Genomic DNA, 23,258 nt, shown 5'->3' on the forward strand with positions numbered 1-23,258 from the left:
TAATATTTTTAGCCTAATATTTTGTAGTCATTATTTATGAGGCTAATAGGTCACCAATTTTCTAATTGAGCGTGGTCCTTTTGAGTTTTAGGGATCAAATTTATAATGCCCTGAGTCATAGAGGGTGGGAGAGTAATGGAGAAAGATCATTTGAAAATTTCTTATAAAACTCTGTGGTCAGTCCATCATTTCCAGGAGATTTATTTAGTTTCAACTTGTCAATCTCCTCAAAGATGTCTTTAATTTGAATAGGAGATTCACACAGAATCTTGCCATTATCATACATTTTGGGAATATGGTCTGTGTTATTAAAAAATAAATCTAAGATATTTTGTGATTGTCTAGAACAAAAAAGGTGAACTTCAGTTCATGGATAGATGCAACTCATAAAGGATGACTAGGCTCTGTCTGAAAAACTAGTGAGCTGCCTATCTAAACAACAGCATTTTTGGCAAAATAATCAAAACAGCAGCTGTACAGCTAGGCAGCTGACTAAGAACACACCTAGACTCAAAAAACATTTTGGCCAGTAAGCCAGCTTAACATTTAAGACATACCCATTTCAATTTCATAACTAATTTCCATAAAATTCAATTGTGTAATGTTTAACAAAGTTAAATAAAACTTAAAATAGTATATTTTTTTAAACTTTTTTATCAAAGTTACTCAATTAAATTTGATGGAAATTTGTCAGGAATTTTTTATCAGGAAATTTAAATGCATAAATCTTAAAATTATTTTTTTAAGCGTACAATGACCAAAATGCTGCACACGCCTAAGGAGCTAAAAATGCTTTCTAGGTAGGTAGTTCTGTTTGGGCTTTGAGACCCAGCCAGTCATGGTGTTTGGGAGTAAAGTGCGTCTAGAGAGGGCGGAGAAGGACTCCCCTCATGAGAGCATAACGCCAGTGAACGTGTGGGGTTCGTATTTATTTTAGTTTCAGAGTCGCTTTGTTTTATCTCATATAAACAAACCCTTCTTGATTTGAAATGTAGCTGTAAGTGTACATTTTCCCCTCTCAATGGAAACCGTCGTGAAACCGGTGACTGTCACTCTGTTCTCTCATCCAGACGTAAGAAGTCAGATGAATACCTGAAACTGGCGTTCATTTTCCGGGACAGTCAGTGTTTTCAGCGATGCCTCCTCAGGGAGGAGGAGAATATAAACCCGTTCCAGGTACGGTTGTGCCGCCGATACCCCCGAGAAGATTCAGGGGCAGAGATTTGTCCACCGCAGTGAAAAGCCGTTTCGGGTCCGCAGCGGAGCGCCGGGTGAAGTGCGTGCTGGCCGGTGACGGTGCTGTGGGAAAAACTAGTCTCATTGTGAGCTATACCACGAATGGATATCCCACCGAGTATGTTCCAACAGCTTTTGATAATTTTGCAGGTAAGTAGGCTACCACTTCACAATAGTGAAACTATGTATATAAAAAACGACACTTTACAATCCTTGCCCACTTACTCCATTTAGGGAGACTTATTTTCTGAATTGTATAAGTCTCCCACATAATGAAGAATGATACTCAAAGAGAACTGATTGTAGTTTACCACTGACCTAATTTAATGAATCACGTGGCAACATGATTGTTCACTGTCTGAAGTTTATAGGATGTTTCAGCTTTTCTAAGGTCAACAAGTTCAACTGGTGCATGCATTTCAATCTAATTTATAACAGTCTATGTTTCACCCCCTCCTAAATGTGTAAGACTTTCTTTCTTCAGCAGAACACAAACAGAGATTTTTAGAAGAATATCTCAGCTCTGTTGGTACATTCAATGCAAGTGAATGGTGGCCAGAACTTTGAATCACCAAAAAACCACATAAAGGCAGCATAAAAGTAATCCATACGACTCCAGTGGTTAAATCCATGTCTTCAGAAGTGATATGATAAGTGTGGGTGATAAACAGATACATATTTAAGTTTTTAATATAAATCTCCACTCACTTTCATTTCCAATTGTTTTGGTATTTAATTTTTTTAATTTTTTTTGGTGATTCGCATTCTTCATGCATTTAGCCACCTAGTTGTTGGGGCTGGTCAAAGGAGGAGATTTATAGTAAAAAAAAAGAACTTCAAATATTGATCTGTTTCTCACCCACCTATTTCTTCTGAAGACATTGATTCATATTGGTTACTTTTATGCTGCCTGTATGTGCTTTTTGAAAATGAAAAGTTCTGACCACCATTAACTTGTATTGTATGGACCTACAGAGCTGAGATATTCTAAAAATCTTTGATTGTGTTCTGCAGAGGAAAGTCATACACATCTGGGATGGCATGAGAATGAGAACTGTACATTATAAGAGAATTGTCATTTATGGGCGAGCTATTCATTTAAAAAATAATTCTCACTTAGAATGGGCAAAATGTCAAATTGTATATGTTCCTTTCTACAGCAGTTGTAGCTATGGATGGCAAGCCTGTGAAAGTTCAGCTTTGCGACACTGCCGGTCAGGTCAGTCCAGTAAACTGTCTCAGCACCACTAGATCTAAACAAACCACCTCACAAACACATTCAAGGCAATGCAGTATCAAATTTATGGTCTCATTGTATAAGCATGACATTGTTTGCACAAACGCATGCTGGTTGTAGCCCTCTCTTCTTAAATGGAAACAGCCAGCACATTTGTTTAATCTAAAGATGAAGAGGATATAACAGTAGGATAACTCTTGAGTCATGTCCTAATTAGTCATATGGCTGGTTATCTGTAAGATAAGGGAGGGGGTACAAGAGTGAAAGTGATTCAGTTTTGTTTTTCTTACCTCCCTTAAGGTAAAGTTCAGCTGAAGTTTACTGTCCAGACACAGTATGTGCTTCCTCCTATGGGAACACACTATTGGACTATAGGTCAGTTAGTGGAATACGTATTTCTCTCCCTTTCTGAGAGGGTTAAAGGAGCTCTAGGGGATCGCAAATAGGAAGCAGTCTAATTAAGATGAATTGGGCCTGATACAAGGGAAAGGAGACCTACTTACAGCTGAGGTACAGCTGAGTCTAGTCACTGGAAACGTGAGATCAGTGTGTTTACGACGAGTTTAGCAAGCTAAGGAGAGACTCTGAAGGGAGGCAAGCCAAGAGAGATTTGGATCAGTCCTGTTTAGACCGGTGGAGAAGGAGGTAGGCAGAGAAAGTTAGAGAAACAGACAGAAAGAAAGTAAGTATAGTTAATGCAGCAAATATAGAGTATATAAAAGTATCCCAAACATACATTATCCTGCTGAAAATACATATTAAACCAGCTAAAACAAGCAAACAGTCTCACCAGTCTCACTCAGATCAGGCTGAGATATGAGCTAAGACCAGCAAACCATCTTAGTCTGGTACAGATACTCGTGAAAGAGCATCAGACATAGCACAACTTTTTTTTCAGTCACATAAAATGACAAACATACTTGCATATAAGTGCACAATAATATAAAATGTACTGTAGGACTGGATTGATACATATTCTGACAATGATTTCAATGGAAAATATGTATCATATCAAGAATCAAGTCAAAGCTAATATTCACTGGTGTATAGAGGAATTTAAACAAATCACTAATCACTAAACTAATGAGCTATATCACAGGAGCAGGAGTGCTGTTGTACTGAATATCATGTGTATATTCAGTATGACAACATAATTGGTTGTGTGATATTGCTTTCATAAAGCAGTTCTATAAGAGTGATCCTTACACAACCTGTAAAGAAGATTTTCCGTTCCTATTTTACTCCTAAATCGAAAGGAAAAAAGGAGAAATTATATTTTGCATATAGAAAATTAAGCCTAGTTTTAGAGCCATTCATTTTTTTTTACAGTTTAACAATATGTTTATGACAGTTACTCACATTTTACCCTACAGTTCTCATTGCTGCGATGCAAGTATATATTATTTAAACTGTTAAGTATTTATACATCATAGCAGTACTCCCTTGGTACTGCCTTTCATTTTTGCTGATTTTAATAAACAAAATCACTGTACAACAGCATATTTTTACTGTAATAGAGTAAAAGATAATTGGGTTATGGAAATGAGGATCATCATTGACAACAATAGGAAAAGGAAATGTAAAACATCTGGACACTTTACGGCGAAAATACAATGCAAAAAATCTTAATGGTCCTAAATGTAACCTTAATTTCCTTTTTGCAAATATAATATCTTTTTTTGTTTGTTTGTTTGTTTTGTTTTTTATTTGAGGTTAAATATGACAAGGACATTTTCTTGACAGGTTTATTAAGAATCATCCATAAACAAGAAATTCATTTGGAGTAACATATTTTAGACATAAGGTGGACAGTTACTTTGACTATTTTTGCTCCGCTAATGAAAATAACAACGAAGCCACAACATGTTGCTGTGCAACATATAGATTGACAGCCTGTCTGTAACAACAAACATAGACAAGTGGGGTGAACTACCTCAGAACTACTTTCAGTAATCCAAAACAACAAGTGTTTCTTAGCACTACTGACTCTCTTTTCTTTGCTCTGGGCAGGATGAGTTTGACAAGCTAAGGCCGCTATGTTACACCAATGCTGACGTCTTCCTTCTCTGCTTCAGTGTGGTAAGTCCCTCCTCCTTCCAGAATGTGAGGGAAAAGTGGGTGCCTGAGATCCGCCGGCACTGCCCAAAAGTACCCATACTGCTGGTCGGCACTCAGGCTGACCTTCGGCAAGATGTTAAAGTGCTCATTCACCTCGCAAAATATAAAGAGCGTCCAGTGGACCCCCAAGAAGCCTTCTTATGTGCTGAAGAATTACAGGCTGTCTCATACATGGAGTGCTCAGCACTCACCCAGAAGAACCTGAAGGAGGTGTTTGACACAGCCATAGTGGCCAGCATCCAGTACTCTGACAGCCAGCAGCAGAAAAGACTGAAGAAGCGCACGCCTGATAAAATGAGGAATCTCTCCAAGTCTTGGTGGAAAAAATACTGCTGTCTGTCATAGAAGAAATAATCCGATTTTGTACTGTTGTTGTGGATGTGGTTTGAATGTAAATGGCTTTTTTGAATTCAAATGGAAACAAATACATCTGCTTTGTTGGTGGATTAATTGGAGAAGAGGTGGCCATGAGACACTGAAGAGGACATAATCTGTAGAAAAGATCTATTTGTCATGAAATGGAATGATTCATAGCCAGCAGATTCCAAGGTATCAGTTACAATGGACGACAGAACTCCATTGTACATTTGAGGATCTGTTCCTCATTGGGAAAGACCCAGGTTAACCTCACATTGTCATTTAAACAAATTAGGGCAAGAATCATCTGTCTTTCTTTACCTTATCTGCTGCTGAGGAGGGTTTCAAAGTGGACTTAAGAGCTGCCCCATTGCTACAGATCTAGTCAGACTACCAGTCACCTTTGCCAGAATTTTACTCGTCCATCTAAGATTCGCTACACTGTGAGAAGCAAAGACCATTTTGGTTAATTTCAGCAAAGCCTAGGATTGTGTTGGTGTTATAACGTTCTTCTTTGTTAAAGACCCACTAATGATTCCCAATTATTAGCATGAACAGGAGAACCTGGGTTATGTATTCTGTCATTTGTATATCAAAGCATTAGTGTGATCTAGAATAAAAGCAAATGTTTGGGCAGACTGTCAGCTTGACGTCACTGACATGTATATGGTTGTCTTGTTAGGGTGAATGATAGTCCATTTTAGAGACAGCAGGACACTGGCACTTCTCTCCAGGCTCCATTGTTTACATCTGGTCCATACCCAAACATACTGTGCCGTTGTAAGTGAGACTAGACTAGTAGGCCTGTTGGACTGTATATCTGGTCATAGAACCTGGAGCTTCATCAACAACGCAATGTTTTAAGTTCAGCGATTCAGTACTGTCAGGTCCGATAGAGTAGAAATGTGCTGGAGTCAGAAGTACTGTACTTGTACGTATACAGTAGACTGGTCATTCATGACAGAATAACCAACACAAATTGTTTTCCAGATTTTCAACTGGAAATTATAGACCAGTGATCATCATAGCTTTCTAATTACTTCCCATTAAAAGGAATGGAATGGTTCCAAACTCCTAATGGCAATGCAGTTTATGGCACTTTTTAACATCAACATTGTCACAGAAAATGTTTTACTGGAAACACATTTTTCTTTAGTTCTAGTTGTGGAATGATGTCATCCACATCATGCTTTGATAAGCATTATAGTCCTATCATCAAAGAAAGTCTGTATAACATTTGGGGAGGATTGTCCCAGGGCAAACTGCACTTTTTTATCAAGCTTCCACATCAGATAAACTGGTAAAGTAACCTGCTGCTATGCGATATGTGACCGTGTAAAGTGAATGTAAAGAAAAGTTAATGTTTCACTGTATAAGCTGGGGTGGATGTTAAAGAACTACTAACTTCACTAGTGGTAAATATTTTCCTTCATGGGCACCGAATGAACCAAGAATGAATCAAGATAATTGACAAAAGAGAGTTCTTTGTTTGCCACTTCTAATGTTTGATTATGCCTGACCCTGCTGCAAAAAAAAAACAGCTTAAACCAGGATTAATTCCCATGCTGTTGGACCAGCACTACAATACAAAAACTTTTTGTCTTGGTTTCCAGTAAAATATCTAATTATTCTTAAAACAAGATAAATTTACTTGAGAAGCTAAATTAAATAAGATATGCTGTCTTGTTTTCATGGAAATTTAACAAAATACACTAATGTTTATGCTTATACAGTAATAAGAAAATCTATTTTTCAGTGGGGAAAGAAAAGTTTATTTTTCTTACCTTATTGTCAAATAGTTTTTTCCTGTGTTAAGCATAAACCCCACTAAAAAAAATCTCTGAAAACAAAACTTATGCTTATTAAGGTTTTTTTTTTTTTCTTCATGTTGAGATAGTTTTAGATATGTTTAGATATTTTTTTAAATAAGACAAAAATACTTTTATTATAAAATATATATTATATATATATATATATATATATATATATATATATATATATATATATATATATATATATATATATATATATATATATATATATATATATATATTTTTTTTTTTTTTTTTTTTGCAGTGCAGCAAAACGTAGCTGCTGAAGGTGATCAACCAGCATGGTCTTTCTAGATAAGCAGTTTGACCATGCAATTCTTGCTGTTTAAGTTTGTTAAGATTCCTGGTGGGGACACCAGCATCCAAAACACAACAGTAAGCTGGTTACAAGCACTGCTGGTCTTTTCAGCAGGGGAATGTGGCAAAGCGTTGAAAATGTGTTGAGAAAAAGTAAGTGGCTCTCAGCAAGTGATTACAGTGTTGTAAACTGCAAGTGTTGAAGGTATGGCATGGTGTGAGTTGTACCCCCAAATCAAACAATCATATTGATTTTAAGCTCAGAAAACAAGCTATGTTATGTAAAAGTGATGTTGTCAAAAGGATAGGCATACTGTAAACAGTACATTGTATTTAATCATTTATCAAAAACATAGTTGTGGTCATATAATGTGAATTTCAAAATCACTTGCAAATAGTGGGCCTTGAAAATTCTGTAATTTACTCACCATCATGTCTGTATAACATTCAGTCTTCTGTGGAACACAAAAGGAGATGTAAGGCAGAATGTTAGCCTCAGTCACCATTCACTGTCTATGTATGGAAAAAGAGATTCATGTGAATGGTGAATGTGAGGCTGTCAGTACATTACATTCTGCTTAACATCTGTTTCTGTGTTCCATGGGAGGTAAAAATGCTTTCCGGTTTGGAACAACATGAGGGTGAGTAAATTATGACAGAATTTTGTATTTTCGATGAACTATCCCTTTTTGATCAGACTGACTGAACCATATGAGTGCTAAAATGAGTACTTTCACAGGGCAAATCAATTGCTTGGTCAGAGGTTTTTTGACAAGTAGGCAAACTTTCACTTCAAACACGCTATGTGTTTATTCACTGATTTGTTTTGGATGTGAGTTGCATTGCAGTGCTGGATATTTACTGTGTGAGAGAGCTCATTGCTACAGCATCCCGCCAGACAGAACTGTTCAGAATCTGGTGGCAGTTCAGACGAAACTAACATGTAATAACAGATCTTTCTTGAAATAAATATACTTTTTTGGTACTCTTTCTCTGTGCATATTCTTTAACTGTACATTTAATTTTCTTGGGAAATGCTTTCAATGAAAAGCCATCTATGAGTTTGTAAAGCACAGATAGAAGAGACTATATTATTATCTCAATGCCTTTTATAGTTAATTCTTTGTAAACACTCTCCTTCCTGCAGGAATGACGAGGCTTCGTCGTGTCTGTCCAATACAAGGTTGTGTACCGTTCATTGTCTTGGGTTGCATGTGGTCTTATCATTGCCAATAAGACAATCTATATAATCACTGGCCAAATTTAGCAATCAAGTATTGCCTTGGCCAAGATAATCACAGAGATCATTTGATGTCAATCAGAAAGTCATGGAGATCCTATACAGAATTAAATCTTTAGTGCACTGTAAATAGGCTCGACTAGAGCTACAGTCATTGAAATTACTACTGTGAGCAGGAATTCAATCTGAATTTGAAAAAAGCTGTTATGGTAGTTGCTTTGTGATGTCTTGACAGTTGGGCTATGGTTGCATCATTGGTTTTGTTTTATGTGGCTTTTAATCACATTTCTACAAGCACTCAAGACAATTAGTGGCATCTGGTTTCATTAGTTCTATTGACCTGCTATCTTTAACAGCTGACATGCTCACTCTGATGCCTAAACTTGTAACAATGACATATTTGGGCCACTTTTATCCGATTGCTTTATATTGCATGTTTCTGTGTGGCAGATGAACAAAATAACATCATCTTTCAGCCCTGTTAACCACAAGATCTCATCCCGAAAATTCTTTAACTTTTGGGCTTGAATGAATCAAACATGACCGGCTATACCGATCAGCTTTTGTTAGTTTATCTGTAGATCAAGTGGATGAGTTCCATTAAACACCCAGAGCTGAAACAAAGCTGGAACTCAATGTCCATTTATTTGCTGTGTTTCACCCCATCAATACTGTAATAACAGCATGCAAGTAAAATATGAATCTCTGTTGGATCTTGGAAGGAATCATGTCCCAAGCCTTAGATCAGAAGCTGTAACGTAGTTCAATGGAAAGGAGGAGGCGAGAACTGCCTTGGCAATATAAATAATAGTTTTAATGATAAACTTAAAAAGACACAAAGACACACATGATGGACATGTCCGTAAACAAACTCTCTCTCTCGCACCACTGTCTGCCATTGGCCTTTATCCCTCTCAGATGCTTAATTAGCATGATAAGGGACCGGGTGTGTATAATCACAGCCCGGCGCCGCCCTCCCCCCTGCCACATAAGCCTATCATTTTTTATTTATTAGTCAGAGCTATATTCTATCACAGATTACTAAAGTTAAACCAATTACCAAAGGTGTATGATATCTTGTTGTTGTTGTTAGCAAATGTATTGTTGTCTGCCATGGGAGTCTATTATAGCCCATAAACCTAATTGAAGGAAAGTTGTGAAATTTTGCACATTGATTGGGTAGGGTCTGAATAGTCCCCTGGCCCCATTTGGAGGACTTGTTAAAACCTTTAGCACCATGAGCAGATCAAAACTGGACTTTTCTGTATAAATTATATAAAAAAGTGGATGGCAATTCATTTTCTTTACCTAAATGAATCAAAAACTGAAGTGATGGTGTTTGGTTCTCCTGGCTCTACCAAACACATGACTAATGATCTAGGTTCCTTTGCTTTTAATTTACATGACAAAGTTAAGAATCTTGGAGTAATTCTTGACCCTGATCTAAAGCTTGATAGACACATCAATTCTGTGGTCAGAGGTGGTTTCTTTCATTTAAGGAACATTGCGAAATTGAAACCCTGTTTATCTTTTAAGGACATGGAAGTTGTTATACATACTTTTATTTCTTCAAGACTAAATTACTGCAATTCATTGCTCTGCGGCATTTCTCAAACTTCACTGTCACGTCTGCAGTTAGTCCAGAATGCTGCTGCAAGATTGTTGACCGGGACAAAAAAACACAACAATATATCCCCAGTGTTAGCATCTCTTCATTGGCTTCCAGTCAAATTTAGGATTCAATTTAAGATTTTATTATTTCATTTTAAGGGTTTACATGGCATGGCTCCTCCCTATATTACGGATCTCCTTCAGCAACACGCCTTCTAGACTACTAAGGTCTTCGCAGAGTTTATTTTTAATGATCCCCAAGTCCCGTCTTAAGTCAAAAGGAGATCGGGCCTTTTCAGTGGCGGCACCGCGGCTGTGGAATAGCCTTCCACTATATATCAGGTCTTGTACATCAGTTGATGTTTTTAAATCTTATTCGAAGTCTCACCTTTTTTCACTTGCTTTTAACTGTGCTTAATGTGGGTTCTTATTTTATGTGTTTTTATATTTTCTATATTATGTATTTATATGATCTGTTTACGCTATAATGTGAAGCACTTTGGTCAACATGTGTTGTTTTAAATGTGCTATAGAAATAAAATTGATTGATTGATTGATTGATTGATTGATTGATTGATTTGATTGATTGATTGATTGATTGATTTTCTTCAACTGCTTTGGTCTTCTGCTTTCGGTCCTTATTCTGAGTTAGCTGAACCTGGTGTGTTCAATTACTGCCATCTTGATCTTTCCAAATCGTAAAATATTTTGTTAAACATAAATAAATCCTATAAATCTTGTCCAATTTTTTACTAAATTTGCCTCACATGATCTTACAAAAGACGCCCTATCTTTTGTATTTGCAATCATAAATTTGGAATGCCCAATTCCCACTACTTAGTAGGACCTAGTGGTGGCAGGGTTACTCAACTCAATCCGTGTGAAGGAGGACAAATCTCAGTTGTCTCTGCTTCTGAGACCACGCATCTTATAACGTGGCTCGCTATGCATGACACCGCAGAGGCTCCGCATTTGGAGGCTCATGCTACTATCCGAACTTACCACATGCCCCTTTGAGAGCGAGAACCACTCATTGTGACCATGAGGAAGTTACCCATGTGACTCTGGGTTTTTCTCAAAACAATCCAAAATGAAAAACATTTAGTTTTTAGTCCTTGATCATAAAAGAAAATTATGTGTCTGTGGTGACATTTTTACAAAATTAAATTATGTGGTTCCTAACACGTATCGCAAAGTTACAAAGTGAAATGTCCACGATGTGGTACTAAAAGTTAGCCAAATTTTCTTTCAAACAGATAAGGTTTTTAAGGGTAATGGTCTCTTGAGTTTTAAATTAACAAAACCAACCTCCCTACCAGGGGCGAAAATTTCATCAAAATGTTGGGGGGGACAATAAACATAACAATTCTCAAGATAAATTTTTGAAGTGGACACCAAGGTTTTTTTTGTTGTTGCCCCGTTTGCATTTGTATTATTTTATTTATTAAACAATTATTTTAAGAATATATCATTATATTATTTATAATAAACATATTTTAATGATATTTAAATTAAAATTTAAATATCATTTAACCCCCTCCGCCTATGCTCCCTACCCAAAATCTGTAAACCTAAACCCAAACAATAGTGTCACTAAAAGCAAATGAGACCCCAAAAACGCAACTGCTGATGCAACCACATAATTTTTTGGTTCTTTGTAACACTTTCGCTTCACGTGTTGACTCGCATGCTTTTTAGGACCTGCACTCTGGTCCTTTGCATCGCAAGTGCAACACTCTATCAGTTGAGCTACCGCTCAAATTGAGAATGCTCGAACAAGCTTGTAAATGTATTTGGTTATGTTATGCAAACATTAAAATGTATTGTGCGCACTATTGTGTATAAATGTCATCAGATGACACGAGGAACAGTACAAAAAGAAGTGTTTATGAACTGATAATCTGTCATTGATTTATGGATTATGGATAAAGGAATGAAATTCATCGCTGTTGTTGTGCCTCTAGTGTTAATTTCACCAGGAAATTGCTGCGATATGTAGAATGAGCCACGTAAAAATAATTTTGTAAAAATGTAGGTATAGTAACGTAATTCTATTAGACCAGGTTGGAATTGCAGCCGAACAGTTTTTTGACAAAAAACAGACATCACTGTAGCTTCTTAATGCTTTGTCCTTTTCAACTGAAACTTGCCTGTGTCATTGAACAAACATTTCACATGGATTGTTTGTATTCAAAACTGTTTGTCTGAAGCAGACAGCAACTGTATTTTCTTGCCAATTCTCGTGTACTGACTTACAATTTTGTATTTCACTTTGGCAACTACCATGGCTATAGGATGTGTGGTACAGTGCATGGGTAAAGCTGTGGCCTAGCACCCCAAAGGTTGTATGTTTGAACTTCACCTAGGGTGGTCTTAAAGTTATTCCTCAGTTGACCTTTGACTCTTTAAATTACGTTTACTATAATGTAGGGTGTGCTACTTGGCCTATGAGTATATGAGGTATATGTATAGGTATGAGAAGAGTATTAAGACAACACTACAAGATGCAGGAGGATTTGCCTCCCAGGGACTCCTTTCAAAGCAGGAAATGAGAGGTAGGTCATATTCCACAGCGCTGACTTGAAAGAGGAAAGACAAAGAGCTGATCTGCTGATCACAAATGTTTTTATCAGACAATCACAATGCTCCTCTGTCATTTATTGCACTCAGCTTGCAGTTATAATTCTATATCCCTTACGGGTGCATGTCATGCAATATACCCTCTGTACATTTCTACGTGTAAGAATGTTATCAGCAGAAACAAGAGACAACCATGGGGTTTCTGTGAGGTAAATCAATCTTTTTTAATGCTTGATATGTTTGCTTGAGACCTTGGGAAAATTCCTGCACTACTTCCCTCAGTGACATTACTATACAAAGTAGCTCTGTTGAGTTATCAGGGTCCGTGCACACATTCATGCCAAACACAATGAATTGAAATCTGCGCTGGCCTACATTGTGCTGCGACTGATGACAATGCAGGTGAGGGTTAATTCAATCTACCAGCTACCCAAATTCTCTAAGTCTAGCGGCCATTCCACTCGGCCTGATGTTTTGTGCAATTATGAGTCTGGGCTGAAGCAGGAGCTACATGTCAATGTTAGAGCTCCCACAAAGAGCTAATCGCACTCTGAAAGCTGGCCTTTTGACGGCTGCTGACAGGCTGAGGAATTCCAGAGTATCAGGGTGTCTGAGGATAAACCGTGTCTGTATGTGGCAAACAATGAAAGAAGACAATAGAAAGAGCTACATTTTACCACACCAGCTGTTGTTTTGAAAAGGTGATGGGACATAATTATAATTTTAGTCAATCTGTTTTATAGAAAAGTAAAATCTATCTTTTCTCTGGACATCCATATGTGTGATATGTACCACGTGTGTTTATGTGTGAATTATTTACCTCCTCGGTCACTCTTTGTCCAGTTGTTTATCACTTAACCTCCTACAAGCAGCTGCTCATTTTTAATGACAATATATCAAATCATGTTTTACTACTTTGGTTTGTTCATAATGGTATCACGCTTGTATATGTAGCTTACATGAAAATATTAAGAGGAGACAGGGGATAGTTGTCACAATTTTTATTCCAGTTAATATATTCTTCAGGGTAGGTTCATTTTAAAGTCAGTTCCTATCCAGGATCATATTATAAATTCGTGGCAACAAAAAAAAAATATTTACACCTGTTGAATATTTACACCATTATTGCCAAATGTTAAACTTGCAAATGTACCTGTTATACTTACATTTGTTAAATGAACTTGTTAAATACCCTTTGCAATGAATAGTATGGCAATAAGTTTTCATGGAAACTTAAGACTTCAAAGGAATATTTCACCCAAATATGAAAATTTTCTCATAATTTACTCACCCTCATGCCATCCCAGATGTATATGACTTCCTTTCTTCTGCAGAAAACAAACGAAGATTTTTAGAAGAACAACTCAGCTCTGTTGGTCCATACAATGCAAGTGAATGGTGACTAGAATTTTGAAGCTCCAACAAGCACATTAAGGCAGCATAAAAGTCATTCATAAGACTCCAGTGGATAAATCCATTTAGTCAGAAGCAATAGAAGTGTGGGTGATAAACATATAAAATATTTAATTCCTTTTTTTTTTACAATAATCTCCACTTTCAAACAGCCCCCCTATGTGCTCTTCTTTTTCTTTCGTTTTTGGTGATTTGCATTCTTTGTGCATTGTGTGGGGAAGGAAGGAGAATTTACTGGATAAAAGGACTTAAATATTGATTATTGAAATATTATATATTGAAATAAGCGTTAAAGGGATCCATGTTGATTATCCTATTATTGACTATTTAATGGCATTTCAGCAAAAACAAATAACTGTAAAACAATAATGAAAAACAAAACAAATCATGAAATAGTACAAATGAAAAAGGCAACACACAAAGATATCAAACCATTGTTTTTGGTAAACAGAAATTGTGATAAATAATTAAAAAATTCATAAAATACTGTATATATACTGATGGACTCCACCAAAATCTTCCAGCCGGACTACATGGGCACACCTCACTGACTTTTAAAACAAGACTTGTATCACATAGATAAGTAATATTGGTGGTGAATTCATGCTGTTTAGCCAGAGGGGAACTGGCCCCCCAGTAAAGCTGCTTTGAAATGATTTGTGTTTTGAAAAGCGCTATACAAATAAATATGACTTGACTTGACTATGACAACCTGCCCCAACATGACATTTATGAAATATATACCCTTATCCTGAGAACACAACCATTGCCTCAATGTACAGTATGCCATTATGGTTGTGAGGATCCTTTTCACAATTCTTGGGTTTGTAATGTGGAAGTAAACTATTGCAGGGTAAACTTCTATAGCGGTGAATGTGATACCACAGCAAATTTTATTTTTGCTTACCTATTTGCTTCAACAGCAAAAGAATTAAACCCTTTTTTACATTTCCACTACTGTCCACATGAGGAAAAAAATAGAGAGCACTAAAATACAACATATTTACTGTCACTCCCTCAGCAGCTGTATAAGAAACATCGTAGCTGTGGTAACTACAAGTTTTAAACTAATTACAGGGTAATAGAACACAAAGCATAATGATATAAATTTGCACAAAATACTTTAAATATTTAAAATATAAAAAACTTTCCTATATATACACTGCTATATAAGGTGGAAATGTGTCATCACAGTCTGTGAAAAGGTCCACTGCTCACTTTTACATAACATAATGAAATTGGAATTTTCGTTTTGAAGATAGAATTTATAAGCTATTCTAATTTAAGTTTCTGAAAATTAGAAGTGTCCAGCATACAAAATCACTGTAAAGTAATATAGGCATTTACTGTATGCAATTGGACCACTGACTGAGTAAAAACTTGATATTTACTGAGATAAAGCCCTTGTGACTATTTCCGTGTGACATCTAGCCTCAGTCTGTCCTACATGCTTTTTCTAAAACATATTAAAATACTGGATTGGTCATAACCTCCAAGCAAGTGATTGTGAGCAAGTTAAGAAGCAAATTAGAGGGGGCCAGAGAGGAGAGCTTTACACAACAAACTGGCTCGGGGTTGACTTACAATCCCCTTGCACTTACTAAGTTGCATAACAGCAAACTACCACCCAATTTTCACAGAAATAAGTCAAGGCACTTAGTTACTAGAAAAAAGAGAGGGAGGAGAGAATAAGAGGCATAAAAAGATCCCCTCCATGAGAACATGTGCTAACTGAATGAAAACTCATGTGTTACTATGGAGCATTGTGTCTACACCATGTGATTACACTGTAGAGGACAGCTGCAGGCCAGCTATGTCACTGTAGAGGGGTGAAATACACCCTAAACCCATGTCTTATATAAGCATTTTCCTTTGTCGGAGTTGTTATCTAGGGGGCACTTGTGTTTGTGTGTGTGTGTAAAGAGGCGTCAGGAGAGACTAACAACAGATCATGTGTAACATCTCTGGATACCGGCCAGCTCTTTCAACCACCATATGTGTAATTGGGTCGAGACTCCTCAGTTGTAGTGAACTGTATCTGCTTGTAATCATGAAAGCAAGAGGTGAAAAACACATGTTACCTTTTATACAGTAATACAGGACAATTTTTTTTTGCAATCCTTTTCTCATAAGATCCACTATATATTTTAAGGCTCCTCTAACTTGAGATGCACGCATTTTACTGTAAAAACAGCTAAATAATTCCCAACAAAGATGGAAAGAGACACTCATAAATTTGCATTAAAAACTATTTACCACTCAAACTGCACTCATCCCTAAATGGCTTTTATACTTTCTTTGGTTCTAAAGCAACTCTGGAACAAATCACACTATAGAATTACTACCACCTTTAGGGCTGGTTCAAAATTGCTTGGTTTGTAGCAGTCAGTGATCAGTTTGTTGAAAAATCTCTTCTGCAACAGGTGGTAAATTGTCATGTAACCTAAAATTAGGAAGGCGCTCAAATATGACATTATCCAATTCAACTAGACAGTAAAAGTAGGAGTTAAAAAGTTTTGCATGTATTGTGAAAACCAAAGGTCAATATTTCCTTTCAGTAGAACATTTCCTTTTATTTCCATCATCTGTTTACAGTTTTTTTTTTTCAATTGCTTACACACTCAAATTAAAACTTTCCCACAATTAGCAAAACCTTACACTCAAGCAGCAAACACCGGCCTAGATTTGCACAACTGTAAGCACATTGTCAGCTTCACACTTTTTGCAAAACATTACACACAGTGATTTACAAAACACTAAACACACTTGTATGCATTTGACAGAAATTTATCATGATGTAATTTCCTTGCAATTTCAAAGCAAAGGCTTTCAAATGAGCACACCCATGAACCAATTGGTTAAACCAATTGGTTCACCACACACACTGGTGCTTACAGTGTATATATATATGTGTGTGTGTATATATATATATATATATATATAAAACACTATTTGGTCTGTTAATGGAGGAGTCAGGAGACAGCGAAGCAGCTTGAGGTCAGTTTTAATTTCTCTTCCTAATACACTTGACGGTAACCATCGAAAACAGGTACACATACACAACAGGTATCAACGTTAATAATGTTCTCCTTCAGGTTTCTCTCTCTCTCTGGACACTTGGCATTCCTTTTATGTCTCCCTCCGCATCACTATAACAAGACACAGGTGTTAGGGTTAATTATAAACCAGGTGACAAGCCTTACCGCTCTCTCTCTCTCCCGCAGACCGACACATGACCACATCCCCGTGCCACAATATACAATCAACATTTTAACCCCACCCCCCAAAAAAACAACCATGTGGTCACACATAAGTAAACGTATAGAAAAAAAACAGGCATAAAAAAAAAAAAAGCCGCCACCCTCCCCATCTCCGTGCACCAGCTGAATCTCCAACCTCTCAAAATAACCTGCCTGGCGATCATCACACAGGTCAGAACCCAATTCTCTATATGACTGTCCCCCACATCGATGACTGCCCCAATGCCCTGAACACAAAATCTGAGGCAAAACAAAACTCAAGTGCCTACCACAGAACGTCTAGGTTACGGATGTAACCTCCATTCCCTGATGGAGGGAACGAGACGTTGTGTCGAAGAAGCGACAATAGTGGTCTCTCTTGAGCACCGAATATACCTCTGAACTATGAAAAAAGGCCAATGAGAAGTTGGCAGACAGAATTTGCATGTCCCGCCCCTGGACATACGGGTATAAAGGCAGAGAAATGCGTCTGTTTCATTCAGGATTTTTCGGAGGAGCCGAAAATGGTCCGGCTACAACAGAGGCTCGGCTCAGCGGCGTGGCCGGGAGGACACAACGTCTCGTTCCCTCCATCAGGGAACGGAGGTTACATCCGTATCCTAGACGTTCCCCGTCTGTCGCTCACTTCGACGTTGTGTCGAAGAAGAGACACTAGGGGTCCAATTTAAATCACGACACAGGAGCGGGAAGGTACTTGACGTGCAGGAGCGGGAAGGTACTTGACGTGCCAAAACGACCAGCTGTATCAGACTGCATGTGGTCTTACGCAGTTTCCTATTCTTTCAGGGGGAAAAGACCCTGCGGAGACCACACCCGCCCAGAGAGGGGGAGGTAAAAGTGGCGAAATACACCACATGGGCTTTTAGGTCACATGTGGTAAGTGGCGCGGTGGTACATCCCACCTCTTTATTTTATTGCCTCAAGCATATGGTTGAACCCTATATTATGTAATAATAAGTCCCCTTTCTGCTGGTCAGAGTGAATTGTGAGGCAGGTTACTACAGTCTCACCTATATGAGAGTGGAGTGTTGAGATCTTTAAAAAATTTGGTTCAACATTTTGGGATTCCCAGATCTCAGTTCTATAGGTATTCACAACTGCACCACCTTTTTTCTAGATTCTAGTGGACCCCCTCTAGATAGTTTAGGCTTGGTCTTAAAGTCACACCCACCTGCTGGTGATGCCAATCAGAAGATGGAGATACAACTCATGGTTTTTTGGTGTGGGGGGGGGGGTTCCACAGACTCTATATTTAGGATGATGGGGCAGTCATACATTTGGGTGATAAACACATAAAAAATGTGTTTCTGACAGTATTATGATTGGCAGGCAAATTATTTTAAAGGGATGGAAGTTGGATGGAGCGCCCTCATTTCCGTAGAGGTGTGCGAAGATGGTGGCAGCTTTCGAGGAGGTGGCAAGTAGAAGGCTGAGGTTTTGGGACTTTTTTTGATAGCAAATGGGGCAATTATTTAGCATTTTTGGGGGACTCTTGGGGAGGGGCTGTGGAGAGAGAAGTTTAGTTGATTTATGTTTATTATATTTTCATTTTTTTTTGTATGTGTATTATTATATGTGACCACAGGAGTGTTCATTGGGGGTCAGGGTGGGGTTGTTAATTGGGGAGGGTTTTTAGTGGGGGTTACATTTTATATGTCGATTCGATGTATATGTGTTGTTTTTCTTTGTTGTGTATGTATGAATCAATAAAAAATATTAATTAGAGTAAGAATGTAAGAATGTACTGGTCTCTCTTTTCCACTCATTAAAATGAATGGGGACTGGAGCGTTCAAGCTTCAAAATGTAAGAAAAAGAATTATTAAAGTATAATGAAAGTAGTTCACTTGACTTGAATTCATAAGATAGCTTTGTGTTTGTAATAGATATAATTTTTTGTTATTTACTAATAAACTTCCCCTCCAGTGAGCTGTGAACAAAAGAACTGCAACTCTATCGTTGAGTCAGTGCGCATGAGAACGCAAAAAGTCGCCATGTTGATTCCGAATGTTCCAGAACCCTGAAATCATGCTTACTAACAAGCGGCACCTCCCATCAGACATTTTTGCATCAGTTCAGATGTGTTTAGCTTCTCTTATGGCATGACAGAAAGAGTATTGAATTAGCAGTCTGGGAGACTTAGGTTTGCGCCCCACTTTGAAACCAGGAAGTAATCCCGTTCACAAAATGAGTGATGACCACCATTTTTAGGTATCATTTTATGATACATTTTTCTCCACTGACGGCCAGGTTTAGGTTTGGGGGTAAAGTCAATAAAATATGGATTACTCTTCACTGTAGTGTTGGGTTCAAGTCTACCTTAGTCGAGTCAGAGTCAAGTCTGAGTCTTTAAACAATCGAGTCTGAGTTTAGGCCAAGTCAGACTCGAGACAGAGTCCATAACAGTCGAGCCCGAATGAATCTGTTCATGAATCTGAATTAAAAATGTAAACGTAAACGCTTATCAATATTTTAAGCTTATTTTAAACTTCACAACTAAGAAAAACAGTTTGTCAATATAAATGTAACAAAAACACCTTTGTTGCCTTTCATGTATATATAGTTTATGATTGGTGCCTGCTGAACAAACTTTAAAGTGATTTCAGAATGAATGCATATGCTTTAGATGTACGAAGACAAAACTGCCCTTCAACAGACTTCTTATTGCATTCTGTTGACATTTCAATTATTTGATGCTTTTCCCCCTCCACTCAAACATAGACTAAAGAAAATGAAAGTTACGTTAGTCATTGCAACCAAGGCTATTATGTTTCGAATTTTAATTTAGCTTTTATTTCTACTTCAATTTGTCAATTTAATTTAGTTTTATTTAACATGATCCCTAATTAAAGAAATAATAGTCTATACTGAGATTTCTTTCTGAATCTGCTGACTGATTTGAGAAAATAATGTACAAATGAGTCAACACAGAAGTAATTAGCACTTGCTGATGCAGATACTTGAAGTTACTTCTCGCGATTTGACTGCAAATGCTACATTCAAAAACACTGGAAAAGCACACCGATAATATTAGGGCCATTCAAGTGTATTTTTTGACTGATGAGTGTGCCTGTGCACGTGCATATGTGTGTGTGTGTGTGTGCGTGTGTTTGCTCAAACACAGTGAAACAACTCTGGCTACATCTACGACTTCAGGAGCTAATACAGCAGCATGCAGACAGATATGTGTTCATTAATTTCTGTTTTGTTGTTTTCTTTTTTTGTTTCATTGCATGTTATGGACTCAGCTGGACTTGGAAAGAAACCCAGAGTCCCAAAGGCTGGAGTCCAAGTCAAGTCAGAGTAAAAATGCATCCGAATCCGTGACTTGTAAGTCCAAGTCCATTAAAATTGGACTCATGATTCGGTCTCAAGTACAAGTCCAAACTTGAGTACCCCAACTCTACTTCACTTCAAATTACATTCTTTACAGCTAACAACATGTCCCTGGCACCCCTCTATAGACATTTCACCAGGAAACTGGAGTTCACACATGCCCTTATGTTTAAAATCACTTCCTGCTTCCCGCTTCCAGCTTCGGCCACTGGGGGCAAACTCACAGTCAGAGTTTAGCTCAAGAAAAGACAACCTACCGTTTCCAAATTCACAGTGAGATCAGTTTGATCAGCGAGTTGAACTTGAGAGCTATATCATTCAGGCCTGTTATTTCAACCGGATCAACTGATTAATTGAAAAGATCCAACTCCCACTCTCATGAACGCTTAAGATTATAAGAGAATAATGATTTGAAATGCTGTTTCTAACACAAAGTTATCTTATAGCATCAGAAGACTTATAAAATAGCACCCAAGTTGTACAGACCACCATGTTACTTTTCTGGTGCTTTTGCTTCCTTTATGAAGCTTGAAAGCTCCCGTGAATATTTGGGTGTACTATTCTTCAAGCATTGTGCGGAGGCGTGGCTGAGATGAGTGGTGAATTATTTCCACCTGATTTCCACCTGTGCTTAACACCAGTCTTGTGTTTCAGTGAGGAGTGATGGGGGCTTTTAAGGAGAGGAGACATTGGCAGTAGGGAGAGAGAGCCAAGCTGAGAAGCTATATGTGTGTTGACCGCTGCCATTTTCTTTTATGTTGACGCACCATGAGTTGTGTGCGTGTGAAGCTGTATTGTTGCACTTTGAATTGAATTAGTTTTCGGTTGAATAAAAAGACATTCCTGTGTTGGAATCACCATCTCCCACTTCCTCATTCCCTGAACTTCAGGGTCTTGCTACACATTGTTATCCACCTAAACAATTGCTAAATTATCCTAAATGAAATGCATTCAAACATAATATTCATCTTTTGTGATTAAACAGGACCTTAACTGGGCCCATTCTTCTCTGGATGTGTGTTGGTGATTAATGCTGAGAGAGTGGAGAGGTCAGCAGCAGAGAGTAGAGCAGGGAAGTGAGTGGGAGAGACACTTTTGTGCTTCAGCTCAGATGTCATGTCTGATCTCTCCATCTCATCTCCCCCTTTGAGAGCTTTGAGAGCTCCCCCTTTGTTAGATGGCACTTAGAGTTTACCCTGCATCAGAAAATGCTGAGAATCCGTTGATTTCTATCTGGGTTTGTGAATGTGATGCTGCAGTATGCAAGCAAAAGTTGAGAAAATTACTGTTAACATGTAAGTTAACATGTGCAACAACAAACTTTAATGTAGGCATTCGTTGACCAATGACATTTTCAAATGGGCAGCTCTGGTTGTAAGGAAATGCAATTTGCTATTGCCTATTGATTTTAAATCCAGCTCTTTTCACATCCTCAAACTGCTTATGCATTCCTATCTATCAAATGCTCTGTCTGTAAGCACCCTTAAAGTTCAAATTAGATTTTGGTGAGGCATCTCACCTGCTGCAATTGGCTTAGCTGTGAGAAGATAACAGATAATAAATTTAGCATGATTTGATTTTTGAAAGAATACATGTAGTATAACAAATAAATAATAGATATGTATAAAGATAGAATATAAAAATAATGTCTTTAAAACTTTACACAAGGCAAACATATTTGATGTATTCTCTCATGCACTTCTTCAGTTAAGATTAATTTCCTCATTTTGCTTATCCCTATGCAGCAGCGATACATTGACTCCTGTCTGAACTCTGTGAGTTATGTAATTGCTGTAGACTGCCAAGAAGAATAGGTCACTGCATGGAAACCTCAACTATATCCCATCCATGGTCAATCCATTAAAGTTCATTGGAAAACAGATGAATCTATCCCTTTAATTTCACCCACTCTTCAGTTCAACCATGTCATCAGCAGCTTATGGCATTCATATGGACACTACAGCATGGTATCAAGCTGATTAAGTGTGATCAAAAGCATTTTGAGGGGACAGAAATGTATATTGACAGAGAAATTCTAAAGGCACTTATTTTATTACAGTCCTAAATCACATCCAAAATGTGCATGAAACTCAGTGGCATGTAATGATGACTGCAGGTTGTCTGTCAAGCATGGGTTGCCTCCTCTCTCCTGCTCACCATTTGAGTGTGCAGGTCCTGTTAAATGGCTCATGACGGGGATTCAAGCATGTTCCCAAAGAGATAAGTCTGCTATTTCATTTTCCACTTATCTACCTTATCTCCTGGAGCCGTCCCTACCTCCTTCCACCCCGTTCTTTGCAAAAACACTGCATAGTTTCAGATCTTTTAAATGGGTGATTTACTTAGCATTATTCTGATTTTGGTTATTTTATTTTACTGTCCCAAACTCGAGCTGCCATTTGGCTAAATTTAAAAAAATAGCATTTTTAAACATTTCATTCATCTCACTCAGATCAAACCATATGCTTAGGGCACCAAAAAGGAATTTTACCTCATCAGCTCCCAAATCACTCAGTCTAGACACACAGCAATGACGTTTAAAGAGTATTTGATATTTTGACATTTAATGCAGAATTTTCCAATATCACAGTGACCAAATAGCCAGGATTGGGCAGATTGTGGACAGCACTGTTGCATGAGAAACTGTGTTAGGGCGATTAATTAGCCATTAAATAAAATGCAGTGTGGTAGACACCCTAATCCACTATAATCCCTGTTGTCTCAAAGACAACATTTCCACCTT

At 37.6% G+C, this 23,258-nt stretch overlaps 1 protein-coding gene across 1 annotated transcript; it reads left to right on the forward strand.

Annotated features, from left to right (window-relative positions):
• Window positions 1-954: 954 nt before the first annotated feature.
• On the forward strand, window positions 955-6,787 carry rhoua (ras homolog family member Ua). Its single transcript, XM_052090137.1, has 3 exons — window positions 955-1,386; window positions 2,397-2,455; window positions 4,484-6,787. Exons 1-3 carry the CDS (start codon window positions 1,137-1,139, stop codon window positions 4,934-4,936), a joined length of 762 nt encoding a protein of 253 aa, XP_051946097.1. The 5' UTR covers window positions 955-1,136; the 3' UTR covers window positions 4,937-6,787.
• Window positions 6,788-23,258: the final 16,471 nt, after the last annotated feature.

Source organism: Xyrauchen texanus, chromosome 24, assembly GCF_025860055.1.
Source record: "Xyrauchen texanus isolate HMW12.3.18 chromosome 24, RBS_HiC_50CHRs, whole genome shotgun sequence".
Lineage (NCBI taxonomy): Eukaryota > Metazoa > Chordata > Actinopteri > Cypriniformes > Catostomidae > Xyrauchen > Xyrauchen texanus.

Bases quoted from the DNA above. Each gene is read 5' to 3' on its own strand.
- rhoua (XM_052090137.1), top strand. From the start codon at position 1,137: ATGCCTCCTCAGGGAGGAGGAGAATATAAACCCGTTCCAGGTACGGTT. The intron at 1,387-2,396 runs GTAAGTAGGCTA...TCCTTTCTACAG, and splicing joins AGCTTTTGATAATTTTGCAG to CAGTTGTAGCTATGGATGGC. The intron at 2,456-4,483 runs GTCAGTCCAGTA...TGCTCTGGGCAG, and splicing joins TTTGCGACACTGCCGGTCAG to GATGAGTTTGACAAGCTAAG.